Here is a 25,654-nt window from a genome sequence, read left to right on the forward strand (position 1 = left end):
CACTGGGGAAAAGGCAACAGTCTGCCAGCAACAGCCAGAAATTACATCCTTCTGGATAGAATTTACTCATACAGGTTGAGCCTCCACCACCATGATGCATCCCACCTTGTTCAATGCTTTGTTACCAAACAAACTCTTATTTAGGGCATAAAACATTAACAGCAGTATTTAAGTACACACTGTACAAGGACTAGGTGCAACATGACAAAATATCAATTGCAATGACTGTCTTCATATTTTGGGCACAAAGGTGCAGAGCAAGAGAAGAAACTCAATCATACAGGCACAATCAAAGATTTTTCAAAGATGCTTTCTGTGCAAGAATGCTGAACAGACACAGTACAACTAAGAGCTGAACCAGTACTGGGTGTGCTGGTGAAAAAGGACAGGTTATAAGCATCAGAAGACAGCAAACAAGGCTTGGACAAGGGATGTAAACTTCTGCCTGCATTTTGCTGCAACATGTGCTTCACGTTCTCATGGGAACACCTTCACCCTCTAAATATGTAGCTAACTTCACAGCCCATTTGGTTTATGCTGTCTCTTCCAGGACTGCCAGCACAGTGCAGCAGCCTGGCCTTCAGTGATGCCAACATTGAGATTCTGATCGAGACCACGGAGAGGTGACAAATAATGACCAGGGCAATACTGACAGACTTCATCTGTCCTATTCACAGTGCTGGGACTGAAGCTACTGAGCCTCAATCTTTGAGCTCCAAAAAATCTCCAAGAGCTTACTAAGAAAAGGCAAACTCCTTTAAACAAAACACCATGCCTCAAACCCAGGAGGAGAAGAGGTTTTTGCACAAGTCATAAGTTTGAAGCGACCTGCCTTGTTTTGAAGGGCTCGTTCCCTTGGCAACGGGAGAGCCAAGGCAGGAGGACTGTGCTTCCTACAGCGCATAGAGCCCCAGCAGCTCCCCAAACCACCCGAGTTCAGATCCACCCGCTCTGCCACCTCAGCGTAGGAAGGGGAGACGAGCAGATTACATACAGCCACAACTGGAAAAAGCAATTTTCTCCAGAGCTCTATTGGTCTGAACACAGATAAAACATGACAGGAGAGTCTATCATGTAGCTGGAGATCAGACCTTGCTGGAATTTGTTAATAGCATGTTTCCTCCCTGCAGAATTCCTTTATTAGAAATCCTCACACACAGACTGAGGGGATTACTGGACAGCTATATACATTAAATCCTGTCCAAAACTTCATGGGGAAGGATGGGGGGGGGAGGCGGGGCGGGGCGGCAGGCAAGAATATGTCTGGCAGATCTTCCAGCAACATATTCGACAGGAATTTGAGAGCTCGAAAGGGACTACTTAAAACAGAAAATTCTGTATTATCTAGAATCAGGATGAATGCCTCCCAGAGGATGAAGAGGAAGGTAGAGAAATAACAAGACTACAGCAACCAGACTTTGGGATGATGTGAGCACAATTTAGGAAGAGCTACTTCTTGTCTCTAGAGAAATAGACAAAGGGTTCTGAGCTGATGGACACTCAAAAAAAAAGTCTACTCACTCTCAGCACTTGGTTCTTAGGTTGGCAAGGGCCACAAAAACTGAAAATACATCAATGAGTGGCAACCTCACCAGTCTACAGAGCTGTCAGTGGCAGACAGCACCAGTTCAAGGGGTTTCCAGTTGCTCACAGAACAAAAAGAATCAGAAAGGGAAACAAGGCACAAATAAATAAGCCTTTGCATTTGTAGCACTCTCCCCATGGCAGCTAGTATGATCCTAAACACAAACCAATCACATCCCCTGTTTCCTCCATCACTCACCTACACTTACTTCTGTGCCTTGAGCTTGTTAAGACTCTCTTCCTTCCCAGCTCTCCCCTGCATTCATGCGTGCACAGCTCTTACTTCCCCCCTCTCTTCCCCTCACGCTCCACTGGCTCTTAGTTTCTCTGACACACTATGGCCTAAACTTTCACATATGCAGCTTCATCTCCACGTTTTTCTGGTATTTTCCCATAAACAGTCCCTTGCTTCCCTGTGCCAAACAAGACCAAAAAAATTTCACTTCCTCGCACACATTCCCATCACACCTTCAGGTATTCAGCAGCTACACTCTGCTAGCCCACACCCCACTCCTCAGCCTCTCCAGCCTCCTGCCCTCCAAATCTGCATGACTCTATTCTCACACACTCCAGACTTCCCAGCTGTACTTGCCCACCCATTGCATGTCTCTGTCCTCAGCTCTCTGACCCACCTCCTTTTTCTCTACATCACTTTTTCAAGGGGCTGCTGGGCTGCTCTTTCTTCTGCACCACTCTGAGCTCAACCCAGCTACTCACCCTTCCTATAGTCTGGAAAGAAAAGCCTTCATGTCCAACAGCTACCTCTGCCACTTGAATCAGCCTCAGTCCCATTTTCCTTCTGTCACCTCCCTGATCTAAGTCTACTTTACAGATCCAGGTCTTACACAGTAGTGACTACTTCTTCATACCTTTCAAGAGTCAGAAATGTTTTTAAATTAATTAAAAACTGCAGCACCCTGCCATACACAATGCCTCCACTTTGTGGTCTGAGCAGATACAGTACCTTTCATTTTTGAGTGACAGTCCAGCACTGGGTCATGACAAATTGTGCATGGCCACCATGGGCGTCTGTTGAACTTGGCCCAAACAAGATCCCCAACTTCATACTTCACTGGAGTAGGTTTCTTCTTGGCTCGGATCTTTGGGGAAAAACCAGAACACAAGAAATCACTAAAGCTCCAGATGTTTTTTAAGAGATTTTCCTCCCCCCTGTGCGCAGATTACATCTGGCCACCAGAGACATTTACATTAAAAAGCAAGTCCTGATTTTACTTAGTGGGTCCTACACCTTCAAAGAACATGATGGTTCTCCCCATCCTTCTGAAAGAACAAAACATAAACCCAGGTTTCAGAGTTTTTCTGTTATTTTTCAGTAAGGAACATGACCTCTGGTAAATGACTATGCTCAAACTTCACACATTGGCAAAGGTAAATATTCAGAGTCACTACCAGCCCTCATTACTTCACTAACACCAGTTTGTTCGTTTCAAAGGTTGCAGCGTACAGAAAAAGTAGTAGTAAGAGACAATGAGAATCTGATGAGAACAGCAAATTGTTTATCAATTGCAAAAACAAAAAAAAAGTTGGTATGTACAAGCTAATAACTTCCCTGCTTCTCAGATGTGCTCAGGAAAAAGCTTCACCATAAAGTATTTGAAACCAAAGGCAGAGACAATCAGAAAAAACACTTATGTCCTCATTTTTAGTTTATATGAGTAGAACTGTCGCTACTCTGCCACAAAAGTACAGAGCAGGAGAAACAGAGCACAATGGCAGTCACCCCCCCTCTAGGAGACAGACAGACTTTGCCTGTCTCCAAAACCTGCTCACAAGTATCAACTCTGTAGAAACTGTCACCCCAACTCGCTCTGCTTCCCAAGACTGCGCAGTGATCACAAGAAGGTCAAAATCTTTCAACACACGGAAACCTAATGCTGTTTAATGCCCTTCCTGCCTCGCTGTGGAAGAGCAGAGAGCAGATCCCGTGCTGTTCGCTAAGTACACACATGCTCGGGCTGGATGCTGGGCTACCAACAGGACCTTTGCCAAGAAGAGCATTCAGGAGCTTACTGGTGATGTGACTAATGGAGCCAAGAGGGGGCACAAACAGGTCGTCACAGGATACAGGAGTCCCCATGCCCAGCTGTGGGGTATCCTGCCTGTTTACCAGCACCAGCCAATGACATGTCCCAGGTGGGTTCAGCATTTTAAGAGCTCTAGTAAGTACTGCGGGTATTATTCTTGCCAATAAGCATCAGCAATATGCTCCTCATTAAAGCTGTCATAGCACAAATATGCACCTTCTCACTTCACGTCTCCGTCCTGCTCACCACCCTTCCCTAAGCATGTCTCTTGCCAGTCACAGTTCAACATCCTAGCAACTAAAATGCAACAGACCTCTCTAATAAATGGTATATTCTGCTTCAGGTTGAGTTTTATGGGTTTGCTTCATGTGGTTAAAGAAAATAAAAAAGGATAAACTCCTCTGTTACATGAGAAGAAGCAGGTAATGATGTTACAGACTACATTGCTGGAATTCTTCTCACTCAGTCATCAAAAGCCACACAATAACTTATTGCTGAGCAGGAGCTCAGGACTGGGGAACGTGAAGGAGCACTGGGCAGGGGGCTGCAGACCCTCACTCTGTCACCGCCATGCTGCAGCCTCCACGCCTCCCCCGTGCCACAGACAGGTTTTCTGGAACAAAAATATGCATCTGTGAGCAGGGGAACCATAAGTGCTGCCTTTGCTGGTGCTTTTAAAATGCAGATGCACTTTCAGATGCAAAAGGCCTTTTTTTTTTTGTCTGTGTCCAGCTTGTGTTCTTTTCACAAATGTGACTTTTCCATCATTTTTTTTTCTTACACGTTTTTCAACCCAAGGCTTTAAGGGGCATATCTATATCATAACTGATTATGCCAAATGCAGTGCACAGTACACAATGTATGTGCGTCTTACTGACAACTGTAACCTGAGCGAAGTCAGCTGGACTGAGCAGTAAAACTATGCTGGAGATTTGCCCAAGCCATTCACACTGATCCACCTGAGGGACACCCACAACCCCTGCCTAGAGGCAAGTCTGCATTTAAATCAACTCTTTGTCACCCTCTAATAGCCCACACAGACACCTGATGAAAACGTGGCTTTCAAGAAACTATTCAGACAATTCTTAAACAGTTACCCCTTTCCGATTCTCATTCCTCCCCATTCTGTGCTCTCCCTTCCCGCACTAGCAGTCAGATGTTGGTCTCATCATCACTCACCACAAAGCCCCACCTGTGGGGTGGAAGAGGCACATCAGAAAGCCCTGTATCCCGAGGAAGAGCTTTGCAGCAGGCCGGAGTCTTGCACTATCTTCCTCTCTACTCTCCCTAAATCCCACCACCTGGCCAAAGATGCCTTTACATTCCCACAGAAACAAAAATTCTGCTAGGGAGGTTTAAAATTGTAACATTAAAAAAAATAGGAGTGAAAGCAGCAGTTAATACAATTTCCAGGTACAGCAAGTCTCTTCCTTTGAACTCTGCTGTGCAATGCCAGAATTACAGTCCCCAAGGCATGTATTGCTTGGGTCAGAATACAAAATTCATTCCTATTGCAATTAATATCTACTATGCCAAGATGAAACTGCTAATACATCCTGATGGCCAAAAACTAAGCCCTGCAGTAATGAGGACTTTTCTGTGAGCTAGGGAAAGCCCAAGTTTTTTAAACAAAAGTAACTTCAGGTGTAATCCCTGCATATGGTCAGAGTATTGAGGGTTTATCTACAGAGCATGTGAACCACTGTACACCAGTTATGTACCATGTTGTAACTCCAGTGGAGATACAGTAACAAAATTCAAAGCAGGCATGAGACTGGGTTAGTGAGGAAGGGAAGGGCAGTGCCTTGCTCCGTCGGTGAGCAACAATCACAGTTTTTGTATTGTTAGATCTTCTCCTAAAGGGTGTCAGTGTCTACTGTTATCAACTGTTTGGCATTGATTTGCTGTTCAGATGGGACAAGCTATAGCGTAAATTCTAGACCATACACAGTTATTTCAGATCACTTTGTGCTATTTTTGGAAAAAACAAATACATAGCTAGTGGATGTTTTTAATCAAATCCTCTCCACCAATGCAAGACCCCAAATGACCACTGATTGCTGAGTAAATGATCACAAGCCAGGGTTCAGCAGAAGGATTACACAAACACATCTACCTTGAAAACTACCTCCTGAATTTGCACTATGCCAAACACACCAGTCTTTGCAATTCACTAAGTGAAGCTGAGCACTGACACAGTATTTTCAAGAGAAAGAAGGTTTTCTCAGAGTCAAGACAACTAAACAAGCAGCATCTCTGCAGTCCCAAAATTCTCACCATAAGACAAATATGAAACATACAGAATCACAGAATCATTTAGGTTGGAAAAAACCTTTAAGATCATCAATCGAGCAAAGAAAGCTTACATTTCTCAGTGATTTTATTATTGTACAAATACTGTTGGTCCTTGACTGTCTCTCACCAATCTTCCTCCCTTTAAAATAACATCATTAAAAAGTGACAAAAATAATGTTCATCCAGCAACCACTCTTGGCTACATCACTTGAAGCTGCTATCCAATCCATTAATCTTGCCAGAAGAAGTGGCACAAAGCACAAGTCCACAAACACACACATATGCTGACAGACACAGGATGCAGCTTCCCTGCAGTGCTGGTCATCTCTGTGCAACAACTAGGGCAGTACCATCGCCTCCAGCACTGTGTGGCACTGCTGCAGACACCCCACATGCCCCAACAGCATGACTGGGGATGTAACCATCTTGGCAGAGCCACAGTAAGACCAAGCTACATGCAAAGGGGCAGATATATATTGTTACAGGTCAACATTTTCAATATCATGTACCCAAAGAGCTTAGCCATCCAGAGGTTAAGCCCCGAGCTGCAGCCATCGTAGCCCTGCACACTTCAAATTCAGGCCTGCTTTGGAAAGCTATCATGGAAATGCTTGGCCAAAAATAGCCCTATTATAGCTTATTCCTGACTTAATTATAAACATGACATTATTCAGTGAAGCAAGGGACAGAACATGCTTCTTGAGAAAGGCTGGGGCAGCAAAAGAGATTGTGTGCAACAAGGATGGAGAAAAGCAAGAAGGAAGCCACGGACCCCCAAGAATAACGGAGGAAGATCGTGCCAAGCCTGTTTCAGGCACAAAGTGGACAGAATCAAAGCCAAGGAAGAAAGTAAAAGAAGGCAGCCATATCCAAACAATAATTAAACAATACAGTATAAACAATGACACTAATAGCCTTTTCCGCTGAGCACGCAGCAGATACCTGCCCAGGGCCCTGCAGCAGGAGCGCTGGATATCTCGTGAGCAGATCTCACCGCACTAGTAGCTGCCAGGTAAGTCACACCCCGCACACGAGCCAGGGCATACATCTGCGCCAGAGGCAGAAGGCAGCAACAACTCTGCCCCATAAGTTTCCAATGCTCTCTTCAAACCTTCTCATTCCTGAAGCAGCAACTCTTGCACTTCTCCCCTGGAGCCCATCTACTTCCAGGACTGCAAACAAGCTGTTCCCAGTATCTACTTCTTGTTAGTTAGACCTGGAAGCCTGTTGAGGGTCAGTCCACTGTCTTTGCCCCCCCTCCACCTTCTTTTCCTTAAAGTTAATGATCATTATTTTTTTCCTGAACAGCATGAGACAACAAGCAGTTCACCCAATTCCTACAAGCCACCAATCAACCTCCAGATATGGTTGAACTGGCTGAAGATCGGCAGCTCTTCATACCAGAAAAAAAAAAAAATCTAAAAAAGCAAACCTGAGGGAGAGATGACACTTGAAGCCACCTGGGTAAGCCAGGCCAGTCTGCTTGAAGTAGTATCTACTAACACAGGGTTGGTGCCACAGGTGCTCCATGCCTAGGACATGCCACTCCCAGCTCCAGCCATTTCACCATCACACAACAGGTTACTCACCCTCTGCCCTCCCAAAGGAGGGGCAGCAACTGGGGCAAATTCTATTAAAAGCTGTCCCAGAACTAGTCTGGAATGGCATTAAGAAAGCTATCCCAAAAGTTTTCATGAGATGGTGCTTCCCTCCAGCTAAAGTTCAACCTCACTGAGTTAAATCTACAGTTTAAGGCAAAGCAGAGCAGCCTCAGCCCTCAGAGCTCAGGCTTACCCTTCTGTTCCAAGTCTAAACAGCTCCTAGCAGGGGGGGGTGTCCAGATCCTTTAACTCCAGTCACAGAAATGAAGCAGTGATGGCTGCAACTCTCATACAGTGACTGCTGCTGACAATCAGACACAGTTTAAAGTGCAACTCCTACCACTGTCCTGCTTTTAGGGATGGGAGGGTGGAAAGAAGTCAGTGATCCACTGTTCATTATTTCAATCAGTTCCAATACTCATGCACTAAGAAATAAATGAAAACAGATAGAAGGAAAGACAACAGGAATTAGGAAATAATCTTCAGTTGTGAATGTTGCATCAAAAGGTAAAAATGAGATAAGATTAAGAACAACACTGAAGCAAAGTCAAAGTCAACAACTGATATTAATAACTGCTTGTGATGAAAGCCAAAAAATAAATTCTCATTAACAAAGATTCTTGTTTTAAAGAAGGTTTTCTGAAAGCAAAACCAATTGGTAGAAAAAAAACTAAAATAGAAAGGAAATTAAATTATATCTACTTCACAGCTTAGGCAGCATTTGAAGTCAAGCAAAAAGAGGTCATCAATCAAAGTTTCCTCCAGTACAAAGTAGCATTACCAAGCACACAAGCTTTAAGCCTTTACAGAGAGAGGCTGGCTGCAACGCTGAACCTGTACTCATGTAGGCAGAGCAGCAGCCCTCTGCACGCCACTGTGAGAAAACTTACAGGAATAAATCCCTGCACAGGGAAAGGGGTAAGCCCAATTGAGTATGTAAAAAAACCCCAAACACCCAAACCACAACACCTGCGTGGCTTATCCGCTGAAAACAACACCCCCCTCACCAGAATAACCATCACACTGGCACTGAACTTTATGGCAAGCTTCAAGTCAAAGACAAGAGAAGCCTGCTGGAAACCCATAAGCAGGCTGCACTGGTGGGGACCAGGGGACATGCTCTTTGTCCCACCACTGCTCCAGACTTCCTTTGGTACAGCACTGCAGCGAAAAGCAAACAGGCGTCTGACCTACATTCATGTCTGAAAAAGTATACCACCTCTTATCTGCGACCATTATCACACAGAAGTGTTAAATACTCACTAATTAAATATTCACTAGTAAAAAATACAGCCGAGATTATGATTCAAGCCAAACTTCTGTTATCTACATGCTTGTGGGTATTTGTTGTCTTTGGCTAGTTTTTAGTACTCTTCTCCAGGATGCGGCAGCCTACAAATGCAAAGGGTGATACGTATGTATGAACTACCCCAAAAGGTTAAAATAAAGAGAGCTGATTGCACTACACTGGGTAATTCATACATCCTGAAGTATTTCTACCAAGTTATAAATGTACAGATTTTAAATAAAGAACATACTGATGAGAGAACACCAAGTCTCAGGAACCAAGATAACGGGGTTAACAGCATCCCTGTTTCACTTCCTTAATGGATACCGTTTTTCTTATAGAATGGCTAGAACAGCAGTGCATAGAAAGCTTTGGCACTTCAGCATCCTAATAACCAGGAATGCACCTCAAAGCAAGGTTTGAGGAAAACGTGAGGAGAAAGTGGGAGAGAAGGCGTACAATCTCACCCAGATCCCCAGGAGAGAAATCCAGACACGCAAACATACATAAGTTTTCAAACAGCTGCCAGGAGCCTGAAACAGAGGAAAAACTCTTACACTTACTTATCTGCATACATTTTAAAGGATAAACCAAGTTCTCTTCAAATCTGGTTCTTTTAATCAGCACTGTTTTGAGCAAGAGAGGAACTGCAGGCATTACCAGAACTTTGCCAAGTCTCACAAAGAGAAAATACCAACAAATACCTTATGTCAGAGAACTAGCAAAAGAACACCAACTGAAACCAAGCCATCAGATCTGTCCCCTTTACAGCCTTACTTTTGTGCTTCTTTATATTATCAAATGAACTGTTCACAAGCAAGACATCTGATAAATGCAATGTTCATTTTCAGAAATGAAGTTTTTAAATCCATGAAATGAAAAACAGATTCAAACTGCGCCAAATGAAGCTTGGCTATTCTAATTTATATATGTGAACTGTATCCGTTGCAGCTTAAGCTGTAACCAGAATGAAGCAGTACTGGAGAACAACACGTACATGGCAGTGCAAAGACCGAATACCATATTAGAACCTTAACAGCTAAAAATTGGAAGCTTGCACTGAATTAGATGTGTAACTACTAACACTTGCTTGTTGGTTGTTTTGGTTTGTTTGGGGTTTTCTTTTTTTTTTTTAAAAAAAAAGTCCACAGGCTTCTTCAAAAGCAACAAATATTTAACCAGGGCTTGCAAATTTAATCTTCTGCAGAAATTATGATGCGCTCACAGAAGACGGAGGTACAACACCACTTTGTTAGTTCAAATGCAAAGATGCCACTTACACAAGACCACCGCCTCCTCAAAACAAAATGGTATTTAGCATGCAAGTCCCCCCTGCCCAAGTGAACCCTTTTTCCAAAACAACAACTAAAATATGTTCTGTTCATATAAAATTGTTTTATAATTTGCATTTAAAATTTCAACTGCTTTTGCCGAATCCCTACTAAAAACAGAATCAGAATTTTTGAACACTAGCAGTGCAATAAAATTATCTTGCGGTTATTTATTTCTTGAGATCCATGCTTACAGCCATGCCCTGAGTCAGGTTCACGCTTCAGTCATCAGGTTCTGCAAACTCATGCTTCAGAGAGGCTTCCTAACCTTTATGTTGTGAATCCGGCTTCCTAAACATAATCACACTCATACTGTAAGAAGACAGCCAACTAAAATTAAGAAGAATCTGACTTGTTTCGCTGCTGCTATTTAGAAATCTGTGGGCAGTTGCAGCATTAGCCAGAATAGTAGGAAGTGTCTGAACAGGTGCTTGGGAAAACCAAACAGCAAAGTAACATCAGGGCAAACAGAGGAACTATTAAAAGGCAGATAACCACCCTGCTCCTTGCCCTTCTCACATTAGGCAACAACCAGGTTTCTATCTTTCCACCAGCAGTGGGAGGGAAAATAACAAATAGACTCCTCCAAAACAAGAGGAACATGAACACTTCAAGCAGAGCTCAGGGCAAGTGCCTCGCTGCATACTCAGCACCAGAGGCCCTACAGGATCTGAAAAAAGAAGCTGGAGGTTTCCAGTGTGCTTGAGATACTACTGTGCAAGGAATTATCTGTTCACTTCTTCCTAAAGCACACGAAACCAAAAGACACCCCATCCTTTGGCTACTATGCAACACTACGTAGGATTGCTCTATCCAACTCAACACCTCTGGTTTCTCACATAAAAACCTCAAATTCTGCATGTCTGAAAATCAAGAATGAGTCCCCATGCATTAGTTCTGATGAGCGTCTGAAAGTTAATACGTTACATTGCTATTTTAATACCTATAAACCTTTTTTTCCTGAAGACCACAGCAGTGTGAATGTGCCATTTCCAGCAGCATCTGCAGCTCTCCAAAGCATGTAACCCACAGAACAAGTCCCCTGTCAAGAACTCACACACACAGAGCTTTGCCTGGCAACCACACCTGCTGCTCCCTGCCCCAGCACTCCACCCACCCGCACCCCATGAGGAAGAGGATGGAGAGGGACGTGGAGAAGCCTCCAGGATTGGAGATGTGCTGCCCTTTCCAGAGGGTTCAGCCACCGACAGCACTCCCGAACCACTCCCCTCCCGGATGCCATGCACACCACAGGCGGTGGCCCTTTTGCCTGCAGACTTGCTGCTTTGCACAGTCACGGCTGCAACTCAGCCCCAGAGATAGCAGACGGATGGCACTGGCTGCTGGACAAGCCATCCATCTGTGAATCGTACCACTCCTTCACGGCTGAGGCTACAACCAAACCCGACAATGAGCTGAGTGGGTCAACTCGGTACAGATCTGTTGCTCAGGCTGTGCTAGAGACAGAACTGAAGGAGCCTGGCCAGAATCAGCCTGACCTCACAAGTAGCTGGTAAAGAGAGATGATACACAAGGACTTTTCTCCCAGTTTCTCCTTGCTATTCTTCCAAAGACCCAGGTGAGATAAATCTTGATGTATTCTTAATGGTAACCACAGAAAGACAGCATGTGAACTGTAATGAGTGCTTTTCCATCATTCAATAGAGGCAAAGCACACTGCTGAAATTCCTCCTGGCTTCATCAGTACTTTTGGACACACAAGAGATGGGCACACACCAAGTCCATCTCTATCTCTGCTGCACATTTAATCACTGCTACAAAGCTACTGTGAGAAGTCACACCAAAACCAGATTTCTAATTTAGCAAGGACTTCAGCTGGCTCTTGCCAGGGGTGACAGTCTCTGCCTCCAACACAAACCAGCATCTTTCCTTCTCCTGGGCACTGGAATCAGGAGCACCCGCCCAGATCAGCCCACACTCCTACCCAGGACCGAACCAGTGGGACACCCAACTCTCCACCTTCCAGTCAGCCTCCACATGGCAGCGCAGCTCTGCAGGCATGCTGAACTCCCTCATGCCACCCTTCAGCTCCCTTGCTGCAGCTTCCTGCCAGGAGGAGCGTGACACACTCTTGAGGGAGCCCACACACCCACATGCTCATGCCCTGCGCGTGTCCTCAGTAACACTCCCACCAGCACCCTGTTCCTGCACCACCAGCAAACCCTGCAAGCTTAGCAAGGAGGCCTCTACAACCCCCAAGCACACCTGCAAGGGCTACACTCAGTCCTTTACAAACCTAAAGAGTACAGGACACGCCACCTGCACCCAACTGGCCTCCCCACAGAGCAGTGGTACAGCAGCACCAGTGAGCAGCCACAGTCCTGTCCCACAGCACACCAGAAAGCCCTAAACCCTCCGCACTAGTGTCAAGTCACTTCTTTGATGTCACCACCCTTGCAGTTTCCAACACCAGCATGACCTTAACTGGTAACACCAAACTCACGCCAACACACATGAAAGTAACATTTAAACTTCCAATAACTTTCAGCAAAGCAAACTGCAACTTTTATCAAGCATTCTTGCAAAACACAACAGGAGCAAGTCAGGCAAGGGAGGGCACCCCTGCCTGTTCCAGCAGTTGCACAAATGCAACATTCTATTTGACTCAACACAAAATCCACACAGGTCAGACACTGCAGCTCACATTTGCAACATTTTCTGTAACTCAGCAGTCAGCAAACTCACAACCGCAGAAAAATACTCTGATGCCATGAAATTATATGAAAGCAAGCAAGGCTATTGTTGATAGGTCTAAATTCACTAGACAAGAGTCTGCACCTGGGAAGTGTTTAGGGGTCCACAAATCAACAGAGGTTGAAAACTGCTGCTCTAATTCAAAGCAGACTCTCTTACAGACCTTTTCCACCCATTAACTTGGAAATCCTGGCGATGTCTTAACCACCATAAAGGATTTCACTCCCATTTCACTGAGCGAAGACTGCATTGCACGGCACAGATGGCTCTATGCAGACAGAACAAAACATAGGTCATATTTTTCTGGTATTAAAAATGGCATTAACTTGATTTAAAACAAAAAAAAGTTTTCAACTCCCAGAACAAGGTCCCCCTGCTAGGATTGAGTTTCCCTCTCCAGGTGTTTCTATTCCCTGTGCCCTTCTAAATGCCAGAGCAAATAACTGAAAAAGCAATCAAAACTACAATATACAAGAAGCTGTCAGTCACAGGCAAGAAAAACAAAGTACGTTCTAAGCAACTAGATTGAAAGTTGATCATCACCCATAATACTGATTTTTGAGTTAAGAATGTCTTTAAGAAATACTGTCTCAATTATAACTCAGAAAATACCACCTTTTTTTTTCTTGGGGCTCAAGTAGCTTGTTAATCCCATTCAGAGTTGACACCTCTTCAGTAAGCTACATATTTGTTCAGTTGACTTGGGGAAATTTTAAAAAAACAAACTAATAATTGTTACATATCACACAGTTTAATCCCACTTCTGGGAACAGGGTACAATGAGAAGTTACTATACTGCAAGAGGCAATCAACAAATCTATGATTTCATGCAAAACAGAACACATTGCCCTGAAGTTGAACATTACTGCTACAGCATCAACCAAGCCACTATCACCGATTTTAGCAAGCTTAGAAGCTATAACAGTAGAACTAGAATCAACAACATAATATTTGTTAAAAAAAAAAAGTTCAGGTTCTGGGAGATTCACTTTTCCGTAAGAAACCACCAGCAAGTAGATACAAAGGCGGTTAGCAGAGGTAGCAGGTCTCAAGAGGCAGCATGCATCCTAAAAAAGCACCTGTAAAAACCGATTTTGTTGCTACTGTTGGCTATTTTCCTGTAACAGTAGCAGGTGATATACTAAGTATAAGTATAGAGCAGAACTTCACTGCTGAATAGCTGAGTGAAGTCTACACTCCTCTGGCAACAATCTTCACTAGAGACTTGAAGTATTTATGACTGCAGAGAGCATGTTAACCAGGCCGTTGCTTGAACAAAGCCTTTCTTACCCAAGCTTTAAAAATAAGCTTGAAATATAAAAAAGGAGAACCAACATAGAGGTTTCTGCCATTGAATTCAGCAAAACATCACCTTCAAACTGCTCAATCTGCAAGAAAACACCTCGGTTTGCTCTTTGCACATAACATGTTCAGCTTCAGAGCACTGCATGGCCCCTCATGAACTGTGAGGGCATCAAGCATTCAAATTTCACACTGCACAAAAGGTAGCCAGAACATCCATGTTTACTAGAGAAACAGCATTTTCTGTAACATCACATACACAAAGATTAAATAACAAAGAAACAAGGAGAGTAAGAATAATTACAGCCAACTGCTAGAATAAATACTTCCAGGATCCAATCCCCTGCCAGGAGAGGTCTAGATCCTACAGACTGTTCAAAAAAACCTGCCGTCAGTCACTCAAAGCAAGCTGCTCCTCGCACCCAGGGTACAGTCCTGCTGTGGCAGCACCTAAACACCCACCCGGCTTCACACCACCACGAGAAAGAGATGCTGCGTCACCACATCACAAAAGCACCAAAGCCATTAAGGACCTCAAAAATTTATGGTCGAGTGATAACACAGCCCAGGACAGTGCCCTAACTATGGAATTACCCTTTCTTCTGGATGCCCACCATGTCTTAAGTCCTTTGTGGGTAAGTTTAGAGCTATTCAAGACACAAGTGCACTTCAGTACAGGGGCCCAGCGGATACCAGCTGACTGCAAAGCCAGGCAAGATCCAGCTACGTGCTCTTTTCTGAGAAAAATATAAGGCCTTCCAAACAGCGTAAATCTTAGTGGCAAATAGGGGTGTGTGCAAGATCAGACACACAAGGACAGCAGTACACCGAGAGCCTGTTCTCACCAGATGCACGTAGAGGGAGACCATGCCTGCAGGAAGCACAGACAGCCAAAGGGAATTAATCTCCGCACCAGTAAGATGTCAACTGACCAAGGAAATTTATGTTCCCTGCTCAAACAAACCACTGCCATGCCTATTCCATCTCAGGGATATAACATTACCAGTAGTTAGCTACACCTCAAATCAACAGTCTGTAGAAGAACTCTTTCAGAAATGTTTACAGGAGTAGCAAGTATCACATGGCATTGGTTCCTTTATTTTATTTTTAGTGGAGAAATGGCACTAGACATGTCAGTTAATAAATGAAGAACCAGAACACCCCTCAAAGAGGGACACAAACACTTTATAGTGAAAGTATTCTCCCACAACTGCAGGTTGCAACGGAACTGTGAAGTTCTTCACAGATTAATTCTAGGCTTAAAGAGAGGACTTTGGGGGCCTTCCTTCCGTACTTTTAACACAATGCATACGGTGTGGTCCTGGTAAAGGAAAAACCTTCCAGGAGCCTTACACACACGCCCTGCTCATTCCTTACATCCAGCCACTGGAAGCAACCATCCTTAGGGATGAAAGATCTGGCTCTGGATTTCCCTGTACCTCATTTCCTCACTGCCATTACCCGAACATCATACTCCCTACAGCGTGGAGCTGGACAACAAGGAAATAGTATGAGAAGAATGAAAAGCAACATTGAGTGAGTGCCTCATGCCAGCTCTGCACATCCTGCAGCCTGAAGCCATCAGGGTTCCGTGGAAAAAACAGCTTGTGAATGCATAACCCGAGATCATAGACTGCGTAGCGTACACGCACTAAGAGCGGCACAGGCATATTTGAATCCAAAAACTCTCTGCTTCTGAGTGCTCAACTCTGCAAACCAAATGACTCTAACATACTTTGTCGGTAGGAAGTCAAACCCAGCAAACTGGCGAAGAGAAAGCCAAGTAATACGGCACCAAAAGTTACATAAAAAGCAAAATTTCAGCACAAGATTTGTCAAACAAGTCCACCTGCTCCAGTTCCTCAGCAACTGAGTTCAAGCAAGACCCACAGCGCTCAGACCTTCCGAGACTGCACCGACCCTCCTCCCCAGCGCTGGAGCCTGGGGTCAATTCTCCAACTCCACATAACGCTGTCCAGGAGCACTACAACTTGCAAAGGCCAGGGAAGTGCTCAAGACAAGCTCAAGTCAAGATGATAAAAAACAATGGAGAAATTTAAAAACCCCCACCCATTTAAATTTAAATGGCAGTAACCCACCACGTGCACAAGGAAGTAAGGCACCAGCTGCCAGCAGTCACTCTATCGTCACTTCTGAAGCAGAAACATGACCCAGAACCCTGATACAATTTCTTTCTCTCAAACAGGAAATCTGCCAGTAGCTGCTGGGAGCACCAAGATTAACCTGAAACTTAAAATCACTTCAGAATATGCACATGTCTCTTTACAAATGAATGCTACCTGAGCAACTTCTCCTCTGTTTGGGGCAGTGTGTCAGTACAAGCGTGATGTCAGGGCTATTAACAAATCCCCATGCAAAACAATACCTGCCACCACCTCTCCTACCCAGGGGCATTACTTAAATGCTGGACTTTGCATCCCACTAAAGACTTAACCAAATGCTGGCCCTTCTTCGGGAAGCACTCTTGACATTTTGGAAATTAAGCCCTTTCAAAGTGAAAAATTCAAAACTTGCAAGGGGCAGACACAGAGGTCCCAGACATATGCATCTTTCCTCTTGGCGAAACAGGAAGTCTGAGCAGCAGTGGGCATACTCAAAGCAGTGAGCTTCAAGAATAAAAGCTCTGCAAAAGCCTCGCTATAAGGTGGAAGAGCCCCATCATCAGGCTAGGTGATTACCTGAAAGAGTAGCACAGACAAGCCACCCTAAGAAGAGCAGTGCAGAACTCCCGAAGGTTTGTGGTTGTTGTTTTGGGGTAGTTTTTTGTTTCAAGTTTTAACAGGCTCTCAAAAAAAGTTGATTTCAGTTACCCAAATACAAATGAGAACAGAATTAAATGCTTACATGAAGACATGATATTTCTAGACACTATGGCATGTTCAACAACTAAAATATTTTAACCGTCTCAATGGTAACTTGGCACAGAGAAAAATCTCTCTCTCTTCCCATATCACAAGCAGCAGGGCTAAAATAAAGGTCCAGTCAGACAACTCGCACCTACTTTCTATAGGAAGAATGAGAGTGAGACTCAAGGAGAGAAGGGTCTCAGGCTGCCTAAAAAATGTTTTTCTTTGTATTTTTTTTCTGAACTCAGCTATGCTTTTAAAGTCACCAGAACAATTCCGCAAGGCTAACCTCGTACTACAGCAGACAGGAAGGCAGTGTTACTGAAAAGTCAACCCCTTGTTGCATATTCAAATAACAGCCTCAATCACCACCACAGTTTTGTCACCATACAAGCTGCTGTTCTGTGGAGCACGCTGTAAAGCCACTGATAGCAGAGGCAAGTGTTGTGAAAGTACCTCTGCTAGCTTCTGTTTACAAAGTGAGACCCTCCCACAACCGCATCACTGAGCACATGTCTGCTGAGAGATCCCTGCTTTGCTCTGCAAAACAAAGCTAAGTATATGCACAAACCTCAGACGACAGCAGCCTCTTACCCCCAATGACTAGAGACTGAGTCTCCACAAGGAGACGGATTCTTCCCAAGGAATGGTCAAGAGGATCCACGACCCAAAGCGGAGCTTAACCATGCCACAAATTAAGCTGCTGTCAGCATCTTCCTGACATCGCCCCTTCCGTGGGCACTCTGTGACAAGCTCTCCCCCAGCAACCAGAGCACACAGCAGGAACACTGAATGTTCCCAAATGAACACAAGTGAAAGCAAGTATGTCTCCCCAAGCACTGTGTGCGCTAGTAGCATCTGTCCGGCATCAGCGGCTCTACTGAAATTAAAGAGAGCAACATGGTTTCGGTGTCAATGCTGTCACGAGTGAATTTTCACACCCTGCATCAAGTCATACTTAAAACCCAGAGTATCCTCCAGTGAGAAACCTTAAGTTTGCAAAAATATATTTAAGAAATACACCCAAAAAATTACTGAAGAACTGCAGGAAGTATATATATATCTGCAAATAAAGTCACGCTGAAAACCATCCAGAAATTATACTTGCATTCAAAAGCATATTATACAAAAAAGTTAAACGCACCTAACTCCTTTCAGAACTCTAAGAGTTCCATCAGTTTTATTTCTTATTAGGAATATGAGAAAACCAGCTAAAAGAATTTGTGTGTGCAGAGAAGTTCGGAAAAAAAAAAAGTCATCCTCGACCACAAGCAAGGTCTCCTGCCCGTGAAGTCTGTCAGGCCATGACACAGCCCCTCCCTGGCCATCGCCAAAGTCTCACAGCTTGGCTACCTCAAGCCAGGCCAGACAAAGAGCCGTCTGACAGCGCCAGAGCCGGGGCAGGCAGGAGAGGAGAAAGCTCTCCTCCTCCCCTGCTTATCTCCACTGCGTCCAAAAAACCAACAAAAAAAAGCCAAGCTTGTAACGGGGAAAAAACTCCACCGAACTTGGCAGCGATCCGCTGTTCTCGGGCGGAGGGACAGTGCCTCTTGCTCCTGAGGGGAAAAAAGGCGGCGGGGGCAGCGCGGCTGGCCGCGCCGGGGGCACAGGTGCGCGGCAGGGCCCGGTGACAGCCCGCGCTGGCCCGGCCACCGTGGCCCGGCGGCCCCGAGCGGCTCCCGGCGGCGGCCACAGCGCGCCCCCGAGGCCGGCAGCCTCCCCCCGCGCCTCGGCAGGGTCCCCTCGGCAAGATGGCTGCCCGCCCTCGAGGGTGCCGGCGGCGAGGGCGCCCGGCCCGTCCCCGCCGCACCGCGCCTCGCAGCCGGCCTCCGCCGCAAAATGGCAGCGGCCGCGGCCCCGGCCCCCCGCCCGGCGCGCACACCCCCCCCCCGCCACCTCCTCAGCCACCGCCGCCCGCGCCCCGGCGGTGCTTACGAGCTGCAGGGCCGCCGCCGCGGCGGTGGCGGAAGGCTCCGGCTGCTCCCCGGGGCCGCCGTCCGGCACCGTCGTCGGCACTGGCTCGGCCGGCTGCAAGCGGGGCGGCGGTGGGCTGGCGGGGCCCTGCTGCGGCCCGGGGCGGCCCCGGCTCCGAGAGCCGGACTCGGCCGCCTCCTCCTCCTCCCCGTCCGCCTCCTCCTCCTCCTCCTCTTCGTCGTCGTCGTCGTCGTCGTCGTCGTCCTCCTCCTCCTCCTCCTCCGGCGTCTCGGCGCCCTCGTCCTCCTCCTCCTCCGCCGCCTCCACTCCTCCGTCCCGCAGGAACAGGGGGAAGGCCAGGGTCCCGCGGGGCGCGTCGGCCGCCGGGCCGGGTCCGTCGGCGCCGGCCGCCGGGTCCTGCGCCGCGGGGAGGCGGGGGGGCGGCGAGCCGGGGTCGGGCAGGGCCTCAGCGCCGTCGGCGGCGCCGCCGAGGTACTCGGCGTTGATCATGGAGGCCAGATCCTGCAGCCGGCGCAGCGGGATGTAGCAGGACGAGGGGTCCTGGCCGTAGACGGGCTTGGCGGCGGCCAGCTGCATGGCGGGCGGCTCGGGGCCGCGGCCCTCGCCGAAGGGGCCACCCTTGGCCTCGGCGGCCGCCAGCGAGGTGCCGAAGGGGACGAGGCAGCTGCGGCGGCTCACTTCGCAGGCCTGCTCCATGCCGGGCCGCGGGCATCCACCTGCGGGCACAGCACAATGGGGTCAGCCCGGCCCGCCGCCGCAAAATGGCAGCCGCGCCCGGGGGCCCGCTCCGCTCCGCCGGCCCCGCGCGGGCCGACGCCGCCGTCGCCGCTCTAGGCCCAGGCCGCGGCCCGGCCCCGGCACGGCCCCCCTCGCCTGGCCTCGGTCCGCCCCCGCCTCGCACGGGGAGGGGGGGGGGGGGGGGGGGGGCCGCCGCAACCGCGGGGCCGCCGCTCACCTGCGGCCGCCGCCGCGGCCGGCTCGCCGCCTGCCCCCGGTGCGGGCCGAGAGGGAGACGCGCCGACCCGGCCCGGCCAGGCCCCGCCAGCGCCGCTCCGCCGCCTCCCTCCTCCTCCCTCCCCCGCATGCGCGCGCCCGCCGCCGCCATCCCGCCGGCGCGCGCCCCGCGCCTGCGCGCGCGCCCCCCGCGCACCGCTCTTGGGGTTCGGCGGCGGCCAATCAGCGCGCGCCCGCGCGCCCCCCCCCGCCCCCCCTCGGCGGGCGCCCCCCTCCCCCCTCCCCCCCTCCGCGCGCCGCCCGCCCCGGGGTGGGGGTTGGGGGAGGGGGCGCTCAGTGCTGCCCCCCCCCGGCGCGACCCGCCGCGGCCCCGCTCCCCGCCTGCGGCCCGGCCCGACCGGCCCGGCCCGGCCCCGCGCACATGGCGGCCCGGCCCGGCTCGGCGCCCTCGGGCCCACCGCCCCCACCCTCCATCTTAGGCGGCGGCGGCGGCGGCGGCGGGGGGCACCGGCTGGCCCCGCCGGGACGGGGCGGGACGGGACGGGGCGGCCCGGCCGCGCCTCACCTGCGGGCCCCGGCGCCCCGGCCGGCCGCCGCCCTCCCCCTCGCCCCCCCCCCCCGCCCTCCTCCCGCTTCCCTCCGCCTCGTCGGCCGCGGGGCCGGCGGGCAGGCCGCGGGCCTGCGAGCGGCGGCGGAGCGGGAGCCAACAAAATGGAGTCGGCTGGGCCCTGCGCCCCGGCGGGGCACCCGGCGGGCGGCGGCTCCTGCCCGCCGGCCCCGCGGGCCGCCCGCCCCGCCTCGGCCCCGGTCCCGGCCCCGGTCCCAGCGGGCAGCTAGCGGGGCGGGGGTCGCGCGCCGCCCGCCCGCCCCCGCCGGGCTCTGGTTACCCCCTGCCATTGTCCGCCGCGGACCGGGCCCGGCGCCCCCGGCCGCGCTCCCCCCGCCGCCCCACCCCGCGCACCGGCGGGCCGGGCCGTCGCCCTCCGCGGGGCCCGCCGTGCCGTGCCGTGCCGAGCCTCGCCGAGCCTCGCCCGCCGGGGAGCGGCGCCGGGGTGCCCGCGGCCTGGCTGTCCTCGCCGGGCTCCGCCGCTCCCGGACAGCGAACGCCGCGCTCCCGCCCGCCCTCCCGCCGCCGAGCGGCGCGCAGCCAGCCCCGCGCCCGCCCGCTCCGCCGGGCCGGGCCGCCATCGGCCCCCCGCCGCTCCCCCCCGCCACCGCCACCACCTCGACCGGCCGGCGGGCCCGTGGCGGCGGTGGCTCCGTCGCTACCTCCAGATGGGGGGCCGGGGGGGGTCTCCGCCGCCAGCCGCGCGGGTCTGGGCGCCGCGCCACGCCGCCGCCGCACCGGCACGGCTGGGCAGGCACGGGGCGGGGGCGGCCGGGCGGGGGGCAGCGGCCGGGGCAGCGCGGGGATGTGGCACCGGGGCGGTGCTGCCCGGGCCGCGCAGGGGGGGCAGGGCCCGGCCGCCCCCCGGGGTGCCGGGCGGGGAGCTGGGTGCCGCCGCGGCGCTGCCCGGGCGGACCCGCTTCCCCCCCCACCCCCCTTCGCCCGCCGCTGCCCTTTGTTTCCCCCCCCCCCCCCCCCGCCTCCCCCCCTCCGCCTCCCCGGCCGGGCCGTGCGGGAGCCCCCGGCCGTGCTGGTGCCGCGCTCCCCCCGCCGCGCAGGGCCCCGGAGCAGCCTCTCTGCACACTCGGGCAGGCAGCACCCGCCGCCCGGCCCGCGCCGCCCCGCAGCCTGCCCCAGCCGCAAACACCGGCCTGGATCGCCTGCGGGTTGGCGCCTCGGCGGGGTAGCAGGACCGGAGCCGCGGGCAGCCCCCGCACCCTGGCAGCTCCTCCGAGAGCTCCCGGCTTCCCCCCCTGCCCCTTCGGCCCTGCCCGGGCACTCCCTCCCGCTTTCTCTGCAGCTGGTGATGGGGCGGCCATCGCTCCCCATCACCCGCCCCACACACCGATGTCCCCAACCCCTTGTCCCTGTTCTAGTGTGTTGCCACCGCGCCATGTTCAGCCTCGCGCTGCTCCAGCACACCCATGGAGGGTGGGGTGACCTGGCAGGAAGCGCCACGGTCAGAGGTTTTGCTCGTGACATGTTTGTACCTCCGAGGTCCCGGCCTGGGGCTCGGCCAGCAGCACCCAACCCGCCTTGGGTCATCCCACCTGGTGACCAACACGTGGGAGCTGGGACCACGCCGTGCCCAGTGTGGCACAAGCTCAGCACCAAGGCCTCGTGTCCACGCAGTCCTCCCCGCCTGCACAGAGACAGGGCAGCACCCAGTGGGACTGGGGTCCCTCTTCTCCGCCCCGAACAGGGAAATGCATCGGGCACAGCCCATCTCCCTGGGGATCGGCTCCAGCCACTGCAGCTGCACCCCAGCACACCCAGGCGGGGGCCTGGCAGCCAACTTTCCTCCTTTCTCTTTGGAGCAACCTGCCATGCACGTTTCCGCCACGTTCCCAAAATAAAGATAATGGTTTATTTATAACCCCCCGGGGGTGGGTAGGGCCCTGTGCAGGGCGGGAGCACCCTGTGTCTCCCCATAGCTTGGTGCCCGAGACCCAGCGAGCGAGGGCCAATATGGGGAGAGGTGTAGGACTGTCCCCAAGGAGGGGGGCGGCAGCCAGCACCCTGACCGGCACCAGCTGCCCTCACTCTGCTGCTTTTGTCCCCTCTCATGCTGCAGAGCCAGGGACATCTGCAGGGCACATCCCAGCCTGGGCACTGGCCCCGTGCCTGGCCTGGTCCCCCCTGGGTGCCACCCACCAGAGGCTGGGCCCTCCACTCGTGAGCAGATGGCACAGCACAACCCCACGGGACACGGGTGGGCAGGGTGTCCAGTGGTGCCCAGGTGGCATCCTCAGTCCTGTCCCCATCCCACTGCCCCCCCCTTCCCCCGGCACATCCCTGCCAGTGGTGCCCCAACGGGGCCCTGCAGTGATCCCAGTGCCGCTCCCCGCAGCCGTGTGGTTACTGGTGGCGGGAGGAGCGGGGCGGGGGTGGCAGGATGCCCTCAGATGCACTCCCCATCTGCTGTGTCACCTCTCCCCGTGCCACAGCCAGCGCCTGCGGGAAGGGCCCTTCCCCGGCCCCTCTCTTCCGGCACAGGAGCAGGCAAATGGCACCCGGCTGCCGCCGCCGCGCTCCCGCCCGGATGTGCGGCACAGCGGGCAGCGCGGGCCGGCCCTGCCGCCGCCGCACGGGCCTTTGTCCGCGGGCTCCAGCGGGGAGCGCAGGCGGACGGCAGCCTTGCGGGGAGGTGTCCCCGCTGCCAGGCTTTGCCTGCAAGCTCCTCACCCCGCGTTCAGGAGAGCCCCCCGGCCCAGCCTGGCTTCCCAGAGCATTCTGGGGCCTCTGGAGCCGGTCAGGCCGGCGGCTGCGGAGCCGCACGGCACTGCGGGCTCCCTCTGGAGGCCCCGGTCCCTGTTCACAGCCCGGCACGGTCCCCCGCCATGGGAGCGGCCCTGTCCCCCCTTGCTCCCCATCACCCGGTACACAATCCCCGACGCACAGCCCCGACTCCCACCATAGATGCTCCCCCCCCCCGCCGCGGCGATGCAGAAGGGAGCACGGCCCCACGCCAGGGGCTCCCGCTGGCTCTCCCCCGGGGAGATGGGGGGAGATGGAGCCCCAGAGCCCAGCGCAGAGGGAGCTGTGGCCCACGCAGGTCCCACGGGAGCCGTGGGCATGCTGGGCTTGCTGCGAGTGCCCCCGCACTTGAGCACCGCAGGGGACACGGGAGGATGGGAGGGGGGGCCGAGGGGGGGCCCGTGGGGAGCACGGCCCCAGGGAGCAGCACCGGGGCCCTGCACAAAGGGCCGGGGAGGGCGGGCGGGAGCCGTGGCCGTGGGGCTGGCGCATGGCCGGCAGCGTGGGCGAAAGGGTTAAGGAGCTGTGGCGGGCAAGGGGAGGGCTGGCCCGGCCGGGGGAGAGGAAGGAAGCAGAGGAGGAGAGGAGAGCATCCTGCCCAGAGGGTTTGCCGGGGGCCCCTTTCCCCCAGGAAACCGCTTGCGGGGCTTGAAACCGCTGGGGACGTAGCTGCGGAGAGCCGGGGCAGCCGGCGGGGCTCAGCCCGGCTCCGTGCCGGCAGCGCCGAGCCCGCAGTTCCGCGCTTGCAGGCAGACAGGGCTGCCCACATCTGCCTGCAGAGGCAGCCCGTGGTTTTTCCTAGCTGGGCCGGTGTGCCTGGCGCGGGGGTCTGCTCCCTGTGTCGAGGTGACCCCGCTTTCCCAGCTCCTCCACCTCACAGCCCCCTCAATCCTGCTGCTCCCATGGCCCCCCCAAAACCTGGGGGGGCAGCCCCAAGGACAGGCAGGGCAGGAGGAGCCCCGGGACACACAAAGGTAGTGGGTGGGGGGCAGGACCCCTGCCACAAACTGCTGGGGACAGGAGCCATCAGCACTGGGCTCCTCTGTCCTGTGCAGAAGAGCTGTCCCTGGGGTCAACTGCAGACCTGTCCCCACAGCAGCCATGTGCAGCATGCGGATAGTCCCCAAGGGACTGAGGCTCAGGGTGCCTGACTGGGTGCTGCAGCTGTTTTCAGAGACTTCCCTGCTCCCCCAGCCCTCAGTCAGACATGCTGCCCCCCCCCCCCCGCCGAGGGGGTGTACAGGGCCCCAGCCTCTGGGTAGCAGGGCTGAGCCCTCACTGGGCTTTGCTCCATCCACCCAAGGTAGAGCCAGGGCCACCAGGCTCCCGTGTCCATGGGGTGCCCTTCCCACACTGGCCCCCATTACCCAGAGTGGGTACGAGCAAGATCCACGTCAGGACATGGTGCAGCTCGGCAGCCCAGATCCCCTGCCCTGCCCCACTCCCAGCCCCATCCACCCGTAAGGGTGACAGGATGGAGACCCGAGCCAGAATCTGTCCCCACGCCTGTTCTTCCCAGCCGAGTTTGTCACCCCGCCACCACAGCCCCAGGGCTGGCCTGCCGCGAAGGCCACTGTCACCAGCCGACAGGGCGGGGGTGTGCAGCGGGGGGGGGCGCCCGCCCGGTCCCATTTCTGTGCAGAGCTGCTCCCGCTGGCCAGGAGATGGGGCTCGCAGCCCGGCTTCCCCAGTCGCCAGCCGGCTGCCGGCCCCGGCCGGGCTAGCGTAAGGGGTTGCGGCCTGGAGAAGGGGGGGCTGCAGCCTGGAGAGGGGGGGGCTGCAGCGGGGCAGCCCCCCGCCCGCCCTCGCTAGGTCTGCCCCAGTTTGGGTGGCTGGAGCGCGGGGCCCACAGCCAGCGCTGGGGCTGGCGGCTCCGCTCCGAGCCCGGGGCGGGGGGGAAGGAGTTGCATTGGAGGTGGGGAGAAGGGGGTGTGCATGGCTGTGCGTGTGTAAATGGGGGTGTAGGGGGCGGGGGGTGGCGTACATGTGCATGGGGATGTGTGTGCGTGGAAGGAGCGTGCATGGAAGGGTGTATGAGTGTGCACGGGGGGTGTAGTGGGTGTGCGTGGCTGGGGGGGGGCTGCAGGCATAGGGTGGGGGAGTGGGTTTCCATGCACGGGGGGGTGCCTGAGGGATGGGGGTGTGTGTGCGCAGAGGGGTGCAAATGTGCATACACGACTCTGTGTGTGTGTGTATGTGCGTGGGAAGGTGTGTGTGCATGGCTGGGGGGTGTGTGCAGACATGGAGGTGTGAGGGGGGCGTTTACTTGTTTGTGCCTACATCTTGTGTGCACACATCTGTGTGTGCCGTGTCCGGGGGTACAGGAACTGCTGGTGTCCGGATCCCTCTGCGGGAGAGGACAGGCCCCTGCCG

The 25,654-nt window shown here is 53.1% G+C and overlaps 1 protein-coding gene across 4 annotated transcripts in view; it reads right to left on the minus strand.

Annotated features, from left to right (window-relative positions):
* The window catches only part of NSD1 (nuclear receptor binding SET domain protein 1), a 66,700-nt gene extending 45,439 nt beyond the window's left edge, over positions 1-21,261 (minus strand). For 2 of the 4 annotated variants that reach the window (XM_074915793.1, XM_074915789.1), the window contains exons 1-3: positions 19,919-20,020; positions 18,964-19,679; positions 2,549-2,684 (exon numbers count right to left, since the gene is read on the minus strand). In XM_074915793.1, the coding sequence (XP_074771894.1) occupies positions 2,549-2,684; positions 18,964-19,659 (832 nt within the window). In that variant the 5' untranslated portion in view covers positions 19,660-19,679; positions 19,919-20,020. Of the gene's footprint in view, positions 1-2,548; positions 2,685-18,963; positions 19,680-19,918; positions 20,021-20,878; positions 20,975-21,186 lie in introns of those variants that run through there. The other 2 variants (XM_074915792.1, XM_074915790.1) reach the window with 2 other exon arrangements.
* Positions 21,262-25,654: the final 4,393 nt, after the last annotated feature.

Source organism: Athene noctua, chromosome 12 (genome assembly GCF_965140245.1).
Source record: "Athene noctua chromosome 12, bAthNoc1.hap1.1, whole genome shotgun sequence".
Lineage (NCBI taxonomy): Eukaryota > Metazoa > Chordata > Aves > Strigiformes > Strigidae > Athene > Athene noctua.